The following is a 17,427-nucleotide window of genomic DNA, read 5'->3' on the forward strand; positions in this document are numbered from 1 at the left end:
GTGATATCAGGAAGAAGAGAAATGTTTATGAGCTTTGGAAGAGGGGACAGGCCTCTTGGGTGGACTACAGGAGGGAAGTGAGATTGTGTAGAGAAAAAATCAGAAGGGCTAAGGCTCAACTAGAAATCAGATTGGCAAAGTCTGTGAAAGATAACAAAAAATATTTCTATAAATATATAAACAACAAAAAGAGGACTAGGGAGACCATACAGTCCCTATTGGATGCAGAAGGAACAACAGTGACAGGGGATGAGGAAAAGGCTGAGGTACTTAATGCCTTCTTTGCCTCAGTCTTTAATTGTAAAGAAAGTTGTTCCGTCTGTGTACAAACCCAGGAGCTAGAGGAGCAAAATGAGGCTCCCGTGATCCAAGAGGAGGTGGTCAGAGCCTTGCTTGCCCAACTAGACACGCACAAGTCTATGGGGCTTGATGGGATTCACCCAAGGGTATTGAAGGAGCTGGCGGATATGCTGGCCAAACCCCTTTCCATCATCTTCCAACAGTCCTGGAAGACTGGGGAAGTCCCACTGGACTGGAGGCTGGCTGATGTTGTGCCCATCTACAAGAAGGGTCACAGGGAGGACCCAGGGAACTACAGGCCTGTCAGTCTGACCTGAGTGCCAGGGAAAGTCATGGAGCAGGTGATCTTGAGTGCTATCATGAAGCACATGCAAGAGAACCAGGTGATCAGGCCCAGTCAATGCAGGTTCACAAAAGGCAGGTCTTGCCAAACTAACCTGATCGCCTTCTATGACAAAGTGACTCGGCTGCTGGATGAGGGAAAGACTGTGGATGTGGTCTTCCTGGACTTCAGAAAAGCCTTTGACACAGTTTCTCACAGCATTCTGCTTGAGAAACTGTCAGCCTCTGGCCTGGACAGGCGCATGCTTTCCTGGGTGGAAAACTGGTTGGATGGCCGGGCCCAGAGAGTGGTGGGAAATGGTGTGAAACCCAGCTGGAGGCCAGTGACAAGTGTGGTTCCCCAGGGCTCAGTGCTGGGTCCAGCCCTGTTCAATGTCTTCATCAATGACTTGGATGAAGGCATTGAGTGCACCCTTAGCAAGTTTGCAGACGACACTAAGCTGGGTGGAAGTGTCGATCTGCTGGAGGGTCGGGAGGCTCTGCAAAGGGATCTGAACAGGCTGGACCGCTGGGCAGAGTCCAATGGCATGAGGTTTAACAAGGCCAAATGCCGGGGTCCTGCACCTGCGGCACAACAACCCTATGCAGTGCTACAGACTAGGAGAAGTCTGTCTAGAAAGCTGCCCAAAAGAGAAAGACCTGGGGGTGTTGGTTGACAGCCGACTGAACATGAGCCAGCAGTGTGCCCAGGTGGCCAAGAAGGCCAATGGCATCTTGGCTTGTATCAGAAACGGCGTGACCAGCAGGTCCAGGGAGGATATTCTCCCTCTGTACTCGGCACTGGTGAGACCGCTCCTCGAATACTGTGTTCAGTTCTGGGCCCCTCACCACAAGAAGGATGTTGAGGCTCTGGAGTGAGTCCAGAGAAGAGCAACGAAGCTGGTGAAGGGGCTGGAGGACAGGCCTTATGAGGAACGGCTGAGAGAGCTGGGGTTGTTTAGCCTGGAGAAGAGGAGGCTGAGGGGCGACCTCATTGCTCTCTACAACTACCTGAAAGGAGGTTGTAGAGAGGAGGGTGCTGGCCTCTTCTCCCAAGTGACAAGTGACAGGACAAGAGGAAACGGCCTCAAGCTCCACCAGGGGAGATTTAGTCTGGACATTGGGAAAAAATTCTTCACAGAAAGGGTCATAGGGCACTGGAACAGGCTGCCCAGGGAGGTGGTTGATTCACCTTCCCTGGAGGTGTTTAAGGCACGGGTGGATGAGGTGCTGAGGGTCATGGTTTAGTGTTTGATAGGAATGGTTGGACTTGATGATCCGGTGGGTCTCTTCCAACCTGGTTATTCTATGATTCTATGATCACCTTCATAGTGAAGAATTTCTTCCATACATCTTGTCCAATTACATCCTCTTTCAGTTTAAAGCCATTACCCCCTGTCCTATCAATTGCAGATGCTGATACTTCCCAGAAGCGAAGTTGTTTCCTTCCTACTCTTGTTACTACAGTGGAATGGTCATATTAAGGATCTGAAATATTGCATTCCTGTCATCACCATGGATATGTGAGAGCAAGATTCCATTGAAATTAACTGTGAGTCAATGTCACGAAAAGTCTTCAATTCCCAGCTTTCCTCTAAAATATAATTTATATATATGAAAGCACTACCTGCAGATATCCTGCCCTCAGAACAATAAAAATGAATGGCAGTGCCTTCACTAAGTACTCTACCCAAGCTGAGAACATGAATCCAAGACTATCTTTTCCCTTTAACTTTGAATTTCTTCCTTTTTGTTTACCTGTTGGAATGTTGTTCATAGTCCTTGGCTGGTTCATTTTCTTCCTGTTTTGGGTGCTTGAAGGACTGACCAAGCTGTGTTCAGCATTTTTGCTCTTGTAGAGGCTTGGTGGGTGCTGAAGAGAGTTGGAAGTGGCAGCAGATGCAGTGGGGAAAGAGGCACAATACATGATGCAGGGATCAGAGCAACAAGTGCTGAGGGACACGGCAGCACTGCCAAAGCGTATTTGAAGGCTGATCAGTGCTGATGCAAACTGGGTTTTTTGCTTTCTTGAACACTCGATGCACTTTGTTTCACAAATTATTTCAGCCTGAGAAAGTGTAGCTCTTGTTTTGAGAATTCCTTCCCTCTGTTAGGGTGAAGACACCGTACTTCAATAACTCATGCATGCAAGAAGTGGACACAACATTCAAACTAAAATGAGGCAGACCAAATCCTGTGAAATACATGTGCTCTTTCCCTCATGACACCGTAACAGTGCCAGTGGTAACTTTAACCATGATTACTTTCAGTCATTTAATGCAATTGTAATTATTCCACAGACTAAGAAAAGATGCCAATAAATGTTAAAATCCAAATCTGCAGGAAGTGAGTCAGCTCAAGTGATGATGAATGACTCTGAAGTCCATTAAAGCGATCTATCACAGCATCGCTTCCACACTGCCTTGCTGAATCACTCCTGTGGACATTGCCAAATCCAGGGATTATTACCAGGGCTGAGATGAGAAGCATGCTTTCTGGTTTTAAAAGTTTAAATAATCCTAACTCTCCCTGTCCTCGATCTCACACAGCTGAATGCAGCTAAATTTGACATTCCTGTGATCATCGCTGTTGTGCTCAGACTGGGCCAGTGGTGCGCTGGGGCTTTCAGTCCTTTTTAATATGATCACACTAGCATCAATTTTATTCCCTTATTTTTTTCTTCAATTTACTGGCCTTTTGAACTTTCTGGTTTTGTCAATCCCCAGTTTCCTGCTACTGATTGATATTAGACTGCAGTAACTTCTCTGGACAAATAAATATTAACAATAATATTACTCATTCCTGAAATAAATAGGTTTAAACTTTTCTCTGTTTTCTAATCTCTGATTTGCAGTCATGAAACGAACATAAAACGCATTGCTTCTCATCACTTGTGTTACTTCCCATCTTGACTTCTAAACCAAACTTTGTAATTGTTGAAGATTTCTTCCTGTCTGAGCTACTTGCTTAAGTGTTTCTCGCGATTATTTTGGCATTGTTTTTGCTGTATTTTACAAGGATGCCAAGATCTTCACCTAGCAAGTTTAGGCTGCTTGAGTGGCCTGTGCACAAGCCAACCCTGGGACTTGAAACTTGGTAGAGTCACACAGCCTCGCAGGACGCTCTCTTGCTCTTCACATGCCAGTGCTGGTTTGCACCTTGGCACCATATTTGTACTGCTCCAAAAACGCTGTCTGTGCATTTTTGGAATCAAAGATTTTCTCGGACCCTGCCTGGTCCTTTTTATCTTCTCAATCATTTCAAGAGGAAAGCGCAAAAACCCCTCCAGCTCTCCATAATTCCAGAGTGAGGTTTGCTACACTCCTATGCTTTCGTCATTGATTACTTATAATATGGGCCCAATTCCTGATCAAAGGGAGAGCCCCTTCTATTGGACAGTCGATGTAAACACATTTTTTCAACTGGTCCATATCGTTCTACAGCCTAAATGATTCCTCAGACTGACAGGGTAGGATAAAAGGCCATTAACCCGAAAGCAAATCTGGCTCTGGTTTCTTCTCTTGGGTTCTCCAATATCAATGAAGAATGTTCTCTCCTCTCCTTTTGTTTCTTTCAACTACACACCTTGCTTCTGGGCATTTCATCTTTCAAAATAAAACCTTGAGCAGTTAGGAGAAAAACACTTCATTCTTACAGATTTCTCTTCTTCCTCAATACATATAACCCACAAGTGTTTTAAATCCTTGCTGGCTGATTTCAGTGAGGGGTTTCTCCTCTAGCCATCCTATATAATTCAGTTTTTCACATAGCATAGTACTGTCTGGAGATCTGAATGGGTGATATTTTGGTGTGAAATGTTTTGCAAAGCCACGTCTTCAGTATGTTTCATGTCAGAAAATGGTATTATACAACACAGCAAGGAGAATACAAGGTTGATTATTTCTTTGGAGACAAAATGTGAGCCAAAAAATGATGGAAGCTCACTTAGAATGTGGCTCTGTCTTTGTACCAGCAACATAAGATCATATAAAGGTCACAAACAGGCATACTAGACAGCTTGAAGCACTTTATTTCCTACGTACCATGTTTTCCAGACCTAAAATAGTCCACTCTAGTCCACTTCGAATTCGGACACTTTGTTTTTTTCTCGTAGAGATGCATTTTATTACTCTAGCAGATTTTAATTCACTTGTGCAAATTGTTTTGCTAGTCAGTCCTTCTCAGCAGGAGTCTCATGTATTCGCTAGAAAGCCAGGTTTCTGGATGTTTGGCTTCAGCAAAGGATTGCGAGCTTATTTCAAACTGCCAAATCACTATCGCAATGGCAAGCATTTCTTGTACCAAATTGTGACCTTCTCACATGTTATAGAGGTGAGGTACAAACCAACCCTCCCAGCAAAGAACTCTTGGGGTGCCCTGGTTTTGGGGGCAGGAGGTGGTGCCATTGCCTGACCCATGCTGCCATTAGCTTTGAGGAGAAAAACATTGCCAGAGCTGCTAAGCAGCAGGTGTGCTGGAATGTTTATCTTCATTATCAGAAACATTTGATATACAGTCCTGAGAGACAGAAACGATGCCCACATATGCCTACAGAACTGTGCATACCCCAAACGAACAGGTGGCATTTCCATACAGATTAAAGGGAATTGGGTGATAAAGACTGGATACAGATATACAGCTATCACATTTTACAGATGGTATATTCATAGCCAAAGTATCAATTTCAGTTGAATTTATCCATTTTAATTTCCATGTGGGAATATAGCAATTCACATGATGACACTTCCTGTTAACATATAGGGACATAACTAATAGGGTTTCTTGCAGGGATTGCCAAAATGGCTCAGTATCTTCACCTCAGTCTACGCAATTCTTTTCAATCACAACTGTGGCTTCTATTCCAATGGATATTGCATATATTAAGTTTCTTAAGCTCTATACTTTTTGTACTTAGACTCTATTATATATTTCTATCACATGGCAATTAAACAAGCAGCTTGATGATTTCCACAGAAAGTTAAATAACTAACTCAGTGCTGTGATATTCCCTAATTATAAAATAACTTCTATCTGGTTTTCCATATTAAAACTGTTGACCAAAATTGTTTTGGGTTTTCACATTAATTAGCATAGTTAATTGTATGGATGTGTTTACCTTCATAATGGGCATTATGACACATGGTGGATTTTGTCAGAAGTGTTCACATTACCAAAATTGCTTCTGTATGCCATGATGTGCATTGGCTCCCTAACGACGCACAATACTGGATTTATATCCACACTGGATGTCCAGGCTCTCTAGTTACTCTGATATGTGGAAGAGCTGTCACTAAGAATTTTAACAAGCTGTGAACCTGCTACAGCTAAGCCACAGAAGATAAAATAAAACTAAGATACTCGGCAGTCTAAATTTCTTAACATTTTTCAAATTCTAAGTTAAAAGCTCAGAAAAGACTACATCCCTGTACTGTGAGGCTTCTGTGTTTAAACATCTCATGACTCTGTTTAAAGAGGCTTGAAAGGCTCAGACTTTAGAACTATAACTGCTGACTACTCTGCTCCTGATGCAACCGTACTGCTGTCCCTCTTCACTTAAAACTATGCATTTAGGCCCAATTTACTTATTCAAAAACGTTATCACTCACTGCCATCTAGTGTTAATGGTACAGATTGTCAGGAATTTAAAATTATTTTTCTGGACTTAAGAATTAAAAAAAAAAATCCACATTTTTCACGTTTGGCCTTGTGCTGAGAACCTGGACATTCCTGTTTCCACTGACAGAGGGAGCTGCAGATGTACAGTAGCTCAGAATATCTGAACACCTTATTCATAGGAATAGCTCTGAATTTTGAGGCCATGATGCAATAACAGCCACTCGTTACCTTTAATTTTATTTGCTTGATTTCGATCCTGCTTAGTGGTTCCCTCTCCCTGTTTCATTGTGTCATACAGACTTGGCCCTGAAGCAGAATCCAGAGTTGCTCCTGCTGCAGCCTGCAGAGCAGATGCAGCGTGCTTTGTAGTCCCTCCTTGTCAAGGGAATACTGGACACACTGTTACACTTCACTATCTATGCAATACATCTCCTTCCACTCAGGTGCCTGAGAGTGATGGTACACACCAAATCTTCAGCAGCACACCTAGGATGTGTGATCCAGAGGCAGACTTAAGGATGGAGCCTCAAGGGCACCCAGAAGTACACCTGTGGATGCCATCACACAGCCAGGCCTATGTCCATGCTCCCAACTTGCTGTTTGAATGGAGTAGCCAAGTGTTTATTTTCTGCTTCAAAATTTACAGTTTATAGATAACTAAACTATTACAGTCACACATACATAAAATGCCTGTGCAGTTTCTGGGAGAAAAGAACTTCAGTTTTAACAGTAAATATCTTCAGTTATAACTGGCATGATTTTTTGTCACAGGACTCAAAGGTATCGATGAATCTTGCTAATAAAGAGAAACAAATTCCAAATACTTCTTGGATCTCTACATATGGCATCCACTCTTTGATATTAAGTACCTGTTCACCTCAGTAAGTGTAGGAGAATAGGCAACGCAGTGCTAACTTCCCCCTTTCTCTGTTTACCAGGCAAAGATTTAAAGTCACAAAGCTGGGATAAAACAATCAGATGAGAAAGTGTTTTCCCTACTGAAGCATGTTATCCATAGCAATTTTAAGGCACAACTCTCACTAATTTAGAGTGCATCTTCCTGTGTCTCCTGAAGACCAGACAAGTTCTGTACCATATGGATTTCCTTCTGCTATCTTTTAAATAAACAGGAATAATAACTGTTCTTTACATGAAGAATTAACATACAGTAAGTTCTTAAAGAAAATGTCTGATTTCAAAAGCAGACCACAGAGCATTACAACTAATATAGTTGTAATTACAACTAATATAGCTGTAATTAGTTTATTCACACTGTTTTGAAAGAAATATACTCAGGTACTTAAACACAGTTTAATTCATGTTTATTTCCACATTTGATATACTACTGTATATTACATAATGCACTGAATATCCAGCAAATAAATAACCAAACCAAAGTGCAGAATGGAATAGCAAGGTCAGGTTTTAGGTTATCAGGAAGGCCAAAATCACATCAGTGGTACAAGGACAGTAAGTTGTAAATGACTAATATTTAACATGTCATTCTATTGTTGCTATATGCATGCTAATACAAATGATTCCTCAGAGAACTGCATATAGTTATCCACAAAAGAAATCAGTCCTTCCCTTACATTACATTTTCATGATCTTTTTATTTCTTACCTTTCAGGTCTGATCCTGCAGTCCTTACTCAGCAAAACTTCAAAAACAATCTGTCAGGTTACTTTCTTACTTTTTATTTAAGCTACATAAAGCCTATTGGCTCCCTCAAAGCATCTGAACATTAAATGATTGGATTGTGAATTTCTAAAAACTCTGGAATTCTAAAAATGTTTGTAACAAAAAACAATATAATGAAGTACAGACCTAGGAATATTATGGCCAAATCCAGGAACAGAGCTAGACAGAAGCCTTAGGGACTGTTGGGACAGCAAGGTTGGCATCTGGTGAGTTAGGCACTTTCCTGATTAGCCAGCCACCTTTAGAATTGCAATTTTGGATGTATACATCTTCAGTCTCCTTACGTACTTTTTTAGGCACCTACATCCTTTTTTCAGATCTGGGCTTTTTTTTTTTTTTTATTTGAATACATGATGTATCACATTAACATTATGCACAGACAATAGGAGAAGTAACCCTAAAGTAAAACAAAATACAACATGATATCACAGCCATGCCTAGAAGAAGCTATTGTTCTTTTCTGTGCTTGGGTTAGACACATTTGTTTTAACAGCTTTTAACACTGTATCCCATTTACTATTCTTGTGCTCTAACTGCCTTTTCCTAAACTTGTGCTGAAATAAATCATTGCTGTCTTCATCCTCAGCCTCTGACACTATCTCCATTTTTTGTATAATCAGTTTAATGAGGTCATGTTGCTTTTCCAACAGTGTTGATATATCTTTGAGCCTAAAAAAAAGAAAAAAAGAAAAAAATATGCATACAGCAGGCTTCTCCATTTGTTTTTGAAGGATAATTTAGTCATTCAAATTACAGATACAAAAGACCTGACAGACCTCAACTTCACCTCTGTGCTAATGAAGAATACTATCTATAGTACATATAATTTTTCAAGCTGTGGTATTTCTCTAGGTTTCAGGAAACATGAACAGATCTATCAACAATTCTGCCTACTGACTGAAGTAGTCTGGCAAGAAAAAGGGCCAGATATACACTTGCAATCAAGCATTCACCTACATTCATTGAACACCACAATTATGAGAGGCATTGATGAGACTCCTACTGACCTCTTTCAAAGTGGTACCTGAAGTGCAACTAATACAAATGAAAGAGTTAACATTAGTTAGCATCAGGCATACAGAACACAATATCTGTTATCTTTTGAGAAACAATGAAAGAAATGGGAGATATGTCTAGAAACTGTCTCCATCAAACTACCCAACAGGCATTTTGAAAATCTAGTTTCCTGAATGCCTGCTTATAAAGGTACAGCATGAAAATATACATAGTGACTGAAAAGGTTCTCTGTGAAGAACAGTTGGGTCTTCCTTGGATGCAGTTGCCTTCTTTTTTTTCAAAAATATAAATATGTTTTAAACTATGTGAACACCACAAGCATTAAAAGAGTGCTGTAGTTAGATACCATCAATAAAAGCACACACACCCTCCCCACACACACCTCATACTAAAAAGAAAAAGAGTATACACTCAGCACTGACTGCCACTACCTTCAGGAGAAACTGAACTCTGTTTTGAACTCTGGTGGTACAAATATACGAGCAATTTAGGAAAACAAAGTTTTCAGCCAGTATTTTCAGAGCAGTAAATATAACTTTCCACAGTGAAATCACTGAAAGTTAGTCTATTTAAAATAAGTTTATAATTTTGTAAAATTCAAGGTTTTTTTTTCTCTCTGTAGGGAAATTAAAAAGAGTATTTTCTATGCTCGTTCTCATTATAATATATTGATATAGTATAGATTTGAGGAAAGATCTGTTAAATTCCATGGTTTGCCTACATCTGTAGGGTGTATTATCACCCCTTCAGCTCTTACTAACTCCTTCAGGCAAAAAAAACACCTAATCAGAATCTGTGCAGAGGGACAAATATGTAGTGGAAAAAAAATAAATAAAAAAAAAAGGAAAGAAAAAGAAGGAGAGGAAAAAGAAGCAGAGGAGACTGAGACAGAATAGCTTTTCCTAGCTGTACATTCACAGAAGGCTTTTCTGAAAATACTCTTACTGATATGTTAGCAAGATAAATAAGGAAAGTAAGTACAGCAAACTCCTTCCAAGGCTTTGGGAAACAGATGATTTGTTTAAAGGAGAACCAGGACACCAATCCATTTTTGGGGAAACAATCTGAGGCAGATTTACCATCATACCAGCGGAAAGTCAGCTACAGACTGTTTATATTTGCAAACCAATCATAATTACATCAATTGTGAGTTTAAAATAATCCTTGAAAACCACAATACACAAACCTGTAATTCTGAAATGAAAATGCATTTTCCCCATTGCTCCAGTTTACTTTAATGTGCAAACAAGCCTGTCCTGTTCCTCTGCCATAGGATAAAAATATTTCTCTACTACAAAAGTATTTTGAAGGTAAATACTTTAAAGAATACAAAGTACTAAGCTACCATAGTGAGGGAGCTTACTTAAAAACACTAGATACATTGAATTTTACTTTTTTAGGTACAGTATACAGCTTTAGAACACTTTTCAAAATAGCATTATATTTGTAATATTTGTTTTTACAGCAGTAAAATAACACAATAAATACCTGTATTTCTGCTTCAGAACTTCCAGTTCTAATGTTGTGTCAGTGCTCTGTGCATCTGTGGTAGAGTCTTCACACCCAAAGCAATACTGGAAAACACTCTAAACAAAACATGGAACCAAACTGAAATCAGGTATTAAAGTCCAGCAATAGATTAAATATACCAAATAAGTGAATGGTAACAGTGTTAAAGTTGAAAAGATTTTCTGTTATGAAGTTATTCTTTGTATACATTTGTTTTGCAAAATTTGTTTAATCAGAAAATTCAGTCTACAACCAACAGCTGAAATGAAAAGTAAACAAATAAAAGGAGAAATAACAAAAGGGACTAATTCTATTTTCTGCTTGAACAACTTTTCTAGCTTGTCACACTTAATAAATTCACAGACCATTGAGTGTTCAAACACTAATTATATCTGAATAAGTTAGGCTGCACGCAAACTGATTTATCATTCTCACTGACGATAGTTAAGGTCTAATCATGATTTCACTGATGCCAGTTAATGATTCTTATTAATGAAATGTTCCTAGCAATCTGTGCCCAAAGTAGTCAATCGTACTTCATTTTAGGTAGAATTCTTTAGTCTAAGATTCACCATCTTACCATAAATCCACAGTATCTCGGCCTGTTGGGATATACAGTGATCGATTCCTGATCCACTCGACTTAAGAACCAAAATGGTAGCTTCTTCTCTAAGTTGGTGTGAAGATTAACCTAAATGTAGTTTTGCATTTAGCATAAGATATATTCTTTCATGATAAAGACAGATTATCATGTGAAAATAATTATCATGCTGCTATACTCAAATCACTACTACGAGGTGTTAAATGCTAGAGAATATGTACATTACAAACAATAATGTAATACCTGAACACCGCAGCTCAGGTACTGAAACCATTTAGTCATGGTATTAAGTATTTTAGAAGAATTAATTATTCCATGCAGTTGAGCACTCTTACAACTAAAATGGTTCCAAAACTGAGTTAGCTCTCGTGTAATGGCTTGAATAACTTCTTAGTGTGCTGTGGATTGCAGTATAGAATTACAGAGCAGAAATGTGCAAATGACAGAACCCCTATCATAGCCACGGGTTTTAAGACTAAATAATAAAGGGAAAGGGAGTGATCTTTCTCTCTTTACGCTATATCCTTTTACTAGATTATGCCTGTAGAATGCCTGTGAGAAAAGCGGTTCTCCCTTTGGTAGAAAGAGCTTTTTCAGGTGATGCTGACCTTTTCCAGTCATTCTCAAACTGCTCAGAAATACTGAGCATATGTATCTAAAAGCTCCTCGAATACTGTGTTCAGTTCTGGGCCCCTCACCACAAGAAGGATGTTGAGGCTCTGGAGCAAGTCCAGAGGAGAGCAACAAAGCTAGTGAAGGGGCTGGAGAACAGCCCTTATGAGGAACGGCTGAGAGAGCTGGGGTTGTTTAGCCTGGAGAAGAGGAGGCTGAGGAGAGACCTCATTGCTCTCTATAACTACCTGAAAGGAGGTTGTAGAGAGGAGGGTGCTGGCCTCTTCTCCCAAGTGACAGGGGACAGGACAAGAGGGAATGGCCTCAAGCTCTGCCAGGGGAGATTCAGGCTGCACATTAGGAAAAAATTTTTCATAGAAAGGGTCATTGGGCACTGGAACAGGCTGCCCAGGGAGGTGGTTGAGTCACCTTCCCTGGAAGTGTTTAAGGCACGGGTGGACAAGGTGCTAAGGGGCATGGTTTAGTGTTTGATAGGAATGGTTGGACTCGATGATCCGGTGGGTCTCTTCCAACCTGGTTATTCTATGATTCTATGATAAGCCTATTGCTGACAACCTTCTGTCAGACACACAGAAGGCTGTATGCTTAACAAAGATTTCATAGTGCTGAGTTGCAAGACAACATCCTCCCTGAGCATTCGGTTGGCAAAGAAGTACCCGAACAGGTGAGTGAAAATGAGATTCAAAAGAGGATACCCATGTTCACAAAGCTGCCTTACAGAGATGCTAAGATATTAGTTAAGGATGTTGATGATAAATTAGGCAAATATCTGAATCATATTCTAACAACGGTATCTACTTTCTGTAGCTAGTGATTCCTGGAATAAGCAAACTTCTAAGGTATGCTACTTACCTGCATGGCAATCCTTTTGAGTGCAGCATATTTTTGTACTTCAGCTATGTCCCCAACAGCCAAACCAATCTAAAAACACCAGGAAAGATTTCACTATCTATTTTTTCATAGTCTGTGATTTCAATTGTGTTTCTTAGTCACATTTAAATCCAAAATTACTCTAAAGTTACATTTATTTGGTTTCACTTGAATTTAGAAACATAATCCTTTTGTGCATATTTGTAAAATCCATATGAAGAAATGCAGTAAGCTTTTTTAATGGCAACTATCTCTCTACCACTAAGGCTCTAAAGAGCTACTTCAAAGATTTGTCAAGAATAACCCCTTTATTCTCATTCTTCATCACTGCTGCTATGTCAAAAAACTTGTTGACGTCTTGATTGAGTAGGATCATGATAGCGATAAATAACCTAGGATACTTTTCGTATTTTATTGCTTAGTTAGTATAAAAAACATATTTCCTGAAAAAAATGGTTTCTTGAAAAAAATGATGCTCAGTGGAACATGGCTGAAGATCTATCAAGTATTTTCTCCCTTTCTCACCATTACCAGGTTCTCTGACTCTTTTTGTTAAGGTCAGGCTCATTAGCTAGCCTTAACAAAACCATTTACTGCTGTTTTGTGTGCAGTGAAGATCTGGGTTTTGGTTTATCCTTAAAAAAAGTATTGTTAGTGCTTGGTTATGATGCAACAATGGGTTGGACCATTAAGACTATATCTACTCATATATCAAAGTACTTCTTGAAATCATTGTTCCTCAATTTTCTTTATCAAAACCTCATAATAACAATGCAGCTCCCATTCAAATTCCATCACAACGACTACATAAAGATATACAAGAGTACCCTGCAAGAGGTGGGAAAATACAGAGCACAGTAAAGCGGTGGGAAAATGAGTCCAGGGAAAGGCAACCAGTACTGATAATACCAATTTGTTAAATAATGAAAGGATGTCACAAATCAGCACTAAAGTAATTCTATATGCTAAAACTGTGTATAAACCTGTGCTTACTCTCTTTTGTATATTAATAAGTAGTTTACTTACTAGCAAGTTCATAAGAAGGATTGGAATGAGCAAGGTAAATATAATGAGAACCGTGTAACTCAGGAATGGATATGGCAATTCATTGCTTAGTAATGGATCAAGGAATGCATCATGGTAATTAATGTCTCCCAGCATCATTGCAAATGTCTTCATTACAGAAAGCAGAGGTGTGCTATATGTTTGCTGCAAAAAGAAATACCAAAATCAAGAAAAAACACGAACTGACAAAATATGTAAAGAACCTCTTGACATTCTTTAGTAAAAAATAATACTTATAATGATAAAAAAATAGCTATGCTATTCAACTAACCTGTGACCCCAAAAGGACAAAGAAACTCAGTCCAAAGGCCAATATCAGGAAAAAGAAAACGACAGCAATCCGAATCAAAGTCCTCAAAATTTCCCAGAACATCACAACATAGATGCCATAGTTTTCAAATCTAGTCAATAAGTAAACAGAAAAGATATGCAAAATTAAATACTGAAGTTAGAGGCCCTTACGTAAGGCAATGAGTCATCCTGATTTTCATACATGAAAAGATGTTTTGCCTCTCTGAGACAGTCTGAGATGGGATGAACATGTATTTCCCCATCCAAAATAATGCAAGACTAAACTATATAATCTTACATATGAATGCACTAGAGTAGTGTTTCTTCAAGGTATTATTTTTCATGGACAATTATAACTCTCGCCACAGCCACAGAGAGTACAGTATTGTACAACCGTTGCACTTAGAATAATAACATTAAGAATTTACCCCACATTTTACCATTTTTCAAAGCAAATTAGCAACTAGAGCAAAGGACAGCTGGCACCACAACACATCTAAGAGCTGCAAACAAACAGAAACAAATTGCTCAGGAAGAGATGGAGAACAACATCAATTTTAAGATTTCCAACAAGAGTCTGTCATCTGGCGAGCCTCTCCCATTCTTGCCTTACACAAAAACTAGATCTCAGAACAGGAGTTGTCATAAAGCTGATTAAGCTACTTTTTGCCTCAAACCTGAACTTTGAATTTATGTCTCTCTGTCAGCTTCAGGGATCAGATGATTGTTTCATGCTACAACAGAAGAAACTGAGAAAATCCCTCCACAGGATTTTCCTCCTGACATATTATGTGCAAGGCTGAAAAGATCAGGCTGGAAATGAAACAGGCCTGTTCTCCTATTTACTAGGCGTTTATGAGGCAAATCTTGATTGAAGTCAATGAAAAGTGAAGGCCTAAATGAGTTAGAAAAATGACGTGTAGATTTCTACTGCGGTGCAAATGAAAGGTGAGGGAAGCTCATCTAGCAGAAGAAGGAACATTGGGCAATCATGAATTTACTTTTTACTGCTTAGGGTCAATCCCCATTCTGCCCACAGCACACAGCAGAGGAGAAAGGATGTGCCCATTCATCAGTCATCTAAGGTCAGACACACACAGGACAAGGTTTGCCAGCAGAGGCAGTACCATAAAGATACATTAACTCTGTTTACAAACCTTGCCCTTAAACAATCCAACTACAGTAAAATGGTCCTGCAATTAATCAGGAAATGTCATGTTTGTCTGTCTGCCAGACCTCATGGGGATGATTGGTGCATACATACAATAAGAATCAGAAGAGTATATACGCAGTGTTGCAACACACTGTCATCCTTATGTCCTGAACAGTTCCAAATCACCACCTTTTTTGCTCATCAGCCACACCTTATCTTTGTACAAGGCAGTCCTTCTCAGGCATAAATATGTTTAATTTTTTAGTCTTAAGCACTACACCCACACTAGTTTATTCCCTCCACCTAGCTCTCCTGTAGTGCATGACTCTTGGACACTATTGTACCACTGACAGCATTAAGACCATTAATGATAATAATAAGACCTAATGGCAACTGAAGATGTAATTTCATCCATTACCACTCTTTCACAGGACACTATGGTGTAAACAAGTGAGGTGTGCCTTTTAATCTGGTAAATGATGAGAGAATTTACCTTCTCCCAGGTTTTACTTATAAAAACAGATTTTTATTTTAAATTAAAGTCTATACAGTATAATGAAACACATTTTTAAAAAGACATATGTGGTGGCTTTGCTAACTTGACATTAAAATAAATTTTGAGATTTCTTTAGTTGTCATTAACACATGCTGTGATTCTCTACACAAAAAGTGCCTAAAACTACTTTACAGTTTATCAGGTTAAAACATTAACATGGTCATAATCCAGAAACTTGTATAACTTGTAAAAAAAATTAAAACAGAGCTATCACACTTGATCAGTCACAATTTAGGATATGTAAAATGTCTGACAATATTATAAATATTTTATTGTGAAGTGTGTAAATAACTTTTACCGTTGAAGGTAAAGCAAGAAGTTCATCCAAGATAAGTATACAGCAATGGCTCCACATTCCCACTGCAAATGAGCTGGTGTATTAATAAATAGAGAAGACACAAAAATTATGCTTGTAGTATAAATGGTCCAGTCCAGTAGATTGGAGTAATCCAATAAATATTTCAATTTCTAGGATTTAAGAGAGACAGATACATATTTAAAAGTGATGTATTACTAGAGGGCTGAATTCAATACACTATATAAATCCTCCTTTCCCTTTTAATTTATATAAAAATGTATTTCCCTTTTAATTAGGGAAAAATCAGTTTTATTTCAATGTCACACAAACTGTTATGCAAGCACACTGTCTGATGAACATTATTTCTCTATGTATTTACCTGCTGAATGAGCTGAAATATTTCTTTGCAGATTCCCAGTAAACTCATAATTAAAACTAAACACATACACACTCTTGTGAAGTATGAGTTCTGAAACAAAAATTGGAGCAGAAATCAGAAATTATTAAATGAGCATTTATTTCATCTCCATCTACTACATATTCTACACTACATATCTACACTACATATGTACATATACATATAGATACTACATATCTACTACATATTGCCAAGTTTACAAACTCTCGTTAGCTTGATTCAAATAAACTTATTTAAATTCTGTATCTGGAATGGCAATAGAAGTCTTCAGACAAATTGGAAGCTCTGGCATCCTTACGTGACTGCTCCCTTTGATGTCTCCCTCTACAGACTGTATAGACAAAGACAACTTCGATGACAAAAGCTTTCTGCTGGCATAGGTAACATAAGTGAATTTAATCTTTGATACATATCTTGTAGAGATAGTGCCCCACCTGAAGGGTTCATTAACTCACAGGCAGACCACAAATTCACTTTTCAGTGGTGCTGCCATAGACATCAGCATTTGCCCCATTATGATGTCCCTCTTTAACCCAAGTGGGTTAAACAGCCCCACATCTATCATAATTGTGACTGAGAGACAAATATTCAAAAGTCACTATGATGCATAAATACTTTGCAACCTAATCAAGTTTTTCATTTTGAAATGTCAAAATTCCAAAATAAGAATATACCATTCACATTTTGGTACATCTTGATTTTTTAATATTTTTTCTCTTTTAAATTTATAAACAAATCGATACACTTAAAAACCTTTCACAGAGATTTCCAACCCAACCATATTTGACAGAATTCTGCTACTGTATTTTTTTACTACTGTTGTACCCAAGGTACCAACACACAGATGGAAATCATAGAATCATAGAAATTGCTTGGTTGGAAAAGATCATTGAGAAAATAAAGTCCAACAATACATGTCCACTACTAAACCAGAGCCCTGAGCACTTAATCTACCCACCTTTTAAATACCTCCAGGGATGAGGTCCAACAGAAAAAAACTGAGACTATGTCTGTAACTCTTTTTATTCAATAAATTAAGAAAAGCAGTTACAATCACCTTCAAAATGGTTCCGTTCTG

The 17,427-nt window shown here is 38.7% G+C and overlaps 1 protein-coding gene across 1 annotated transcript in view; it reads right to left on the reverse strand.

The window, feature by feature from the left end:
• Positions 1–7,590: 7,590 nt before the first annotated feature.
• The window catches only part of TRPA1 (transient receptor potential cation channel subfamily A member 1), a 66,715-nt gene continuing 56,878 nt past the window's right edge, over positions 7,591–17,427 (reverse strand). Inside the window, exons 22-29 of the mRNA XM_069854255.1 lie at positions 16,311–16,400; positions 15,932–16,101; positions 13,905–14,034; positions 13,595–13,777; positions 12,551–12,619; positions 11,045–11,155; positions 10,444–10,541; positions 7,591–8,607 (exon numbers count right to left, since the gene is read on the reverse strand). Of these exons, the coding sequence (XP_069710356.1) occupies positions 8,376–8,607; positions 10,444–10,541; positions 11,045–11,155; positions 12,551–12,619; positions 13,595–13,777; positions 13,905–14,034; positions 15,932–16,101; positions 16,311–16,400 (1,083 nt within the window). The 3' untranslated portion in view covers positions 7,591–8,375. The remainder of the gene's footprint in view (positions 8,608–10,443; positions 10,542–11,044; positions 11,156–12,550; positions 12,620–13,594; positions 13,778–13,904; positions 14,035–15,931; positions 16,102–16,310; positions 16,401–17,427) is intronic.

The sequence above is a fragment of the Phaenicophaeus curvirostris genome, chromosome 3 (assembly GCF_032191515.1).
Source record: "Phaenicophaeus curvirostris isolate KB17595 chromosome 3, BPBGC_Pcur_1.0, whole genome shotgun sequence".
NCBI lineage: Eukaryota > Metazoa > Chordata > Aves > Cuculiformes > Cuculidae > Phaenicophaeus > Phaenicophaeus curvirostris.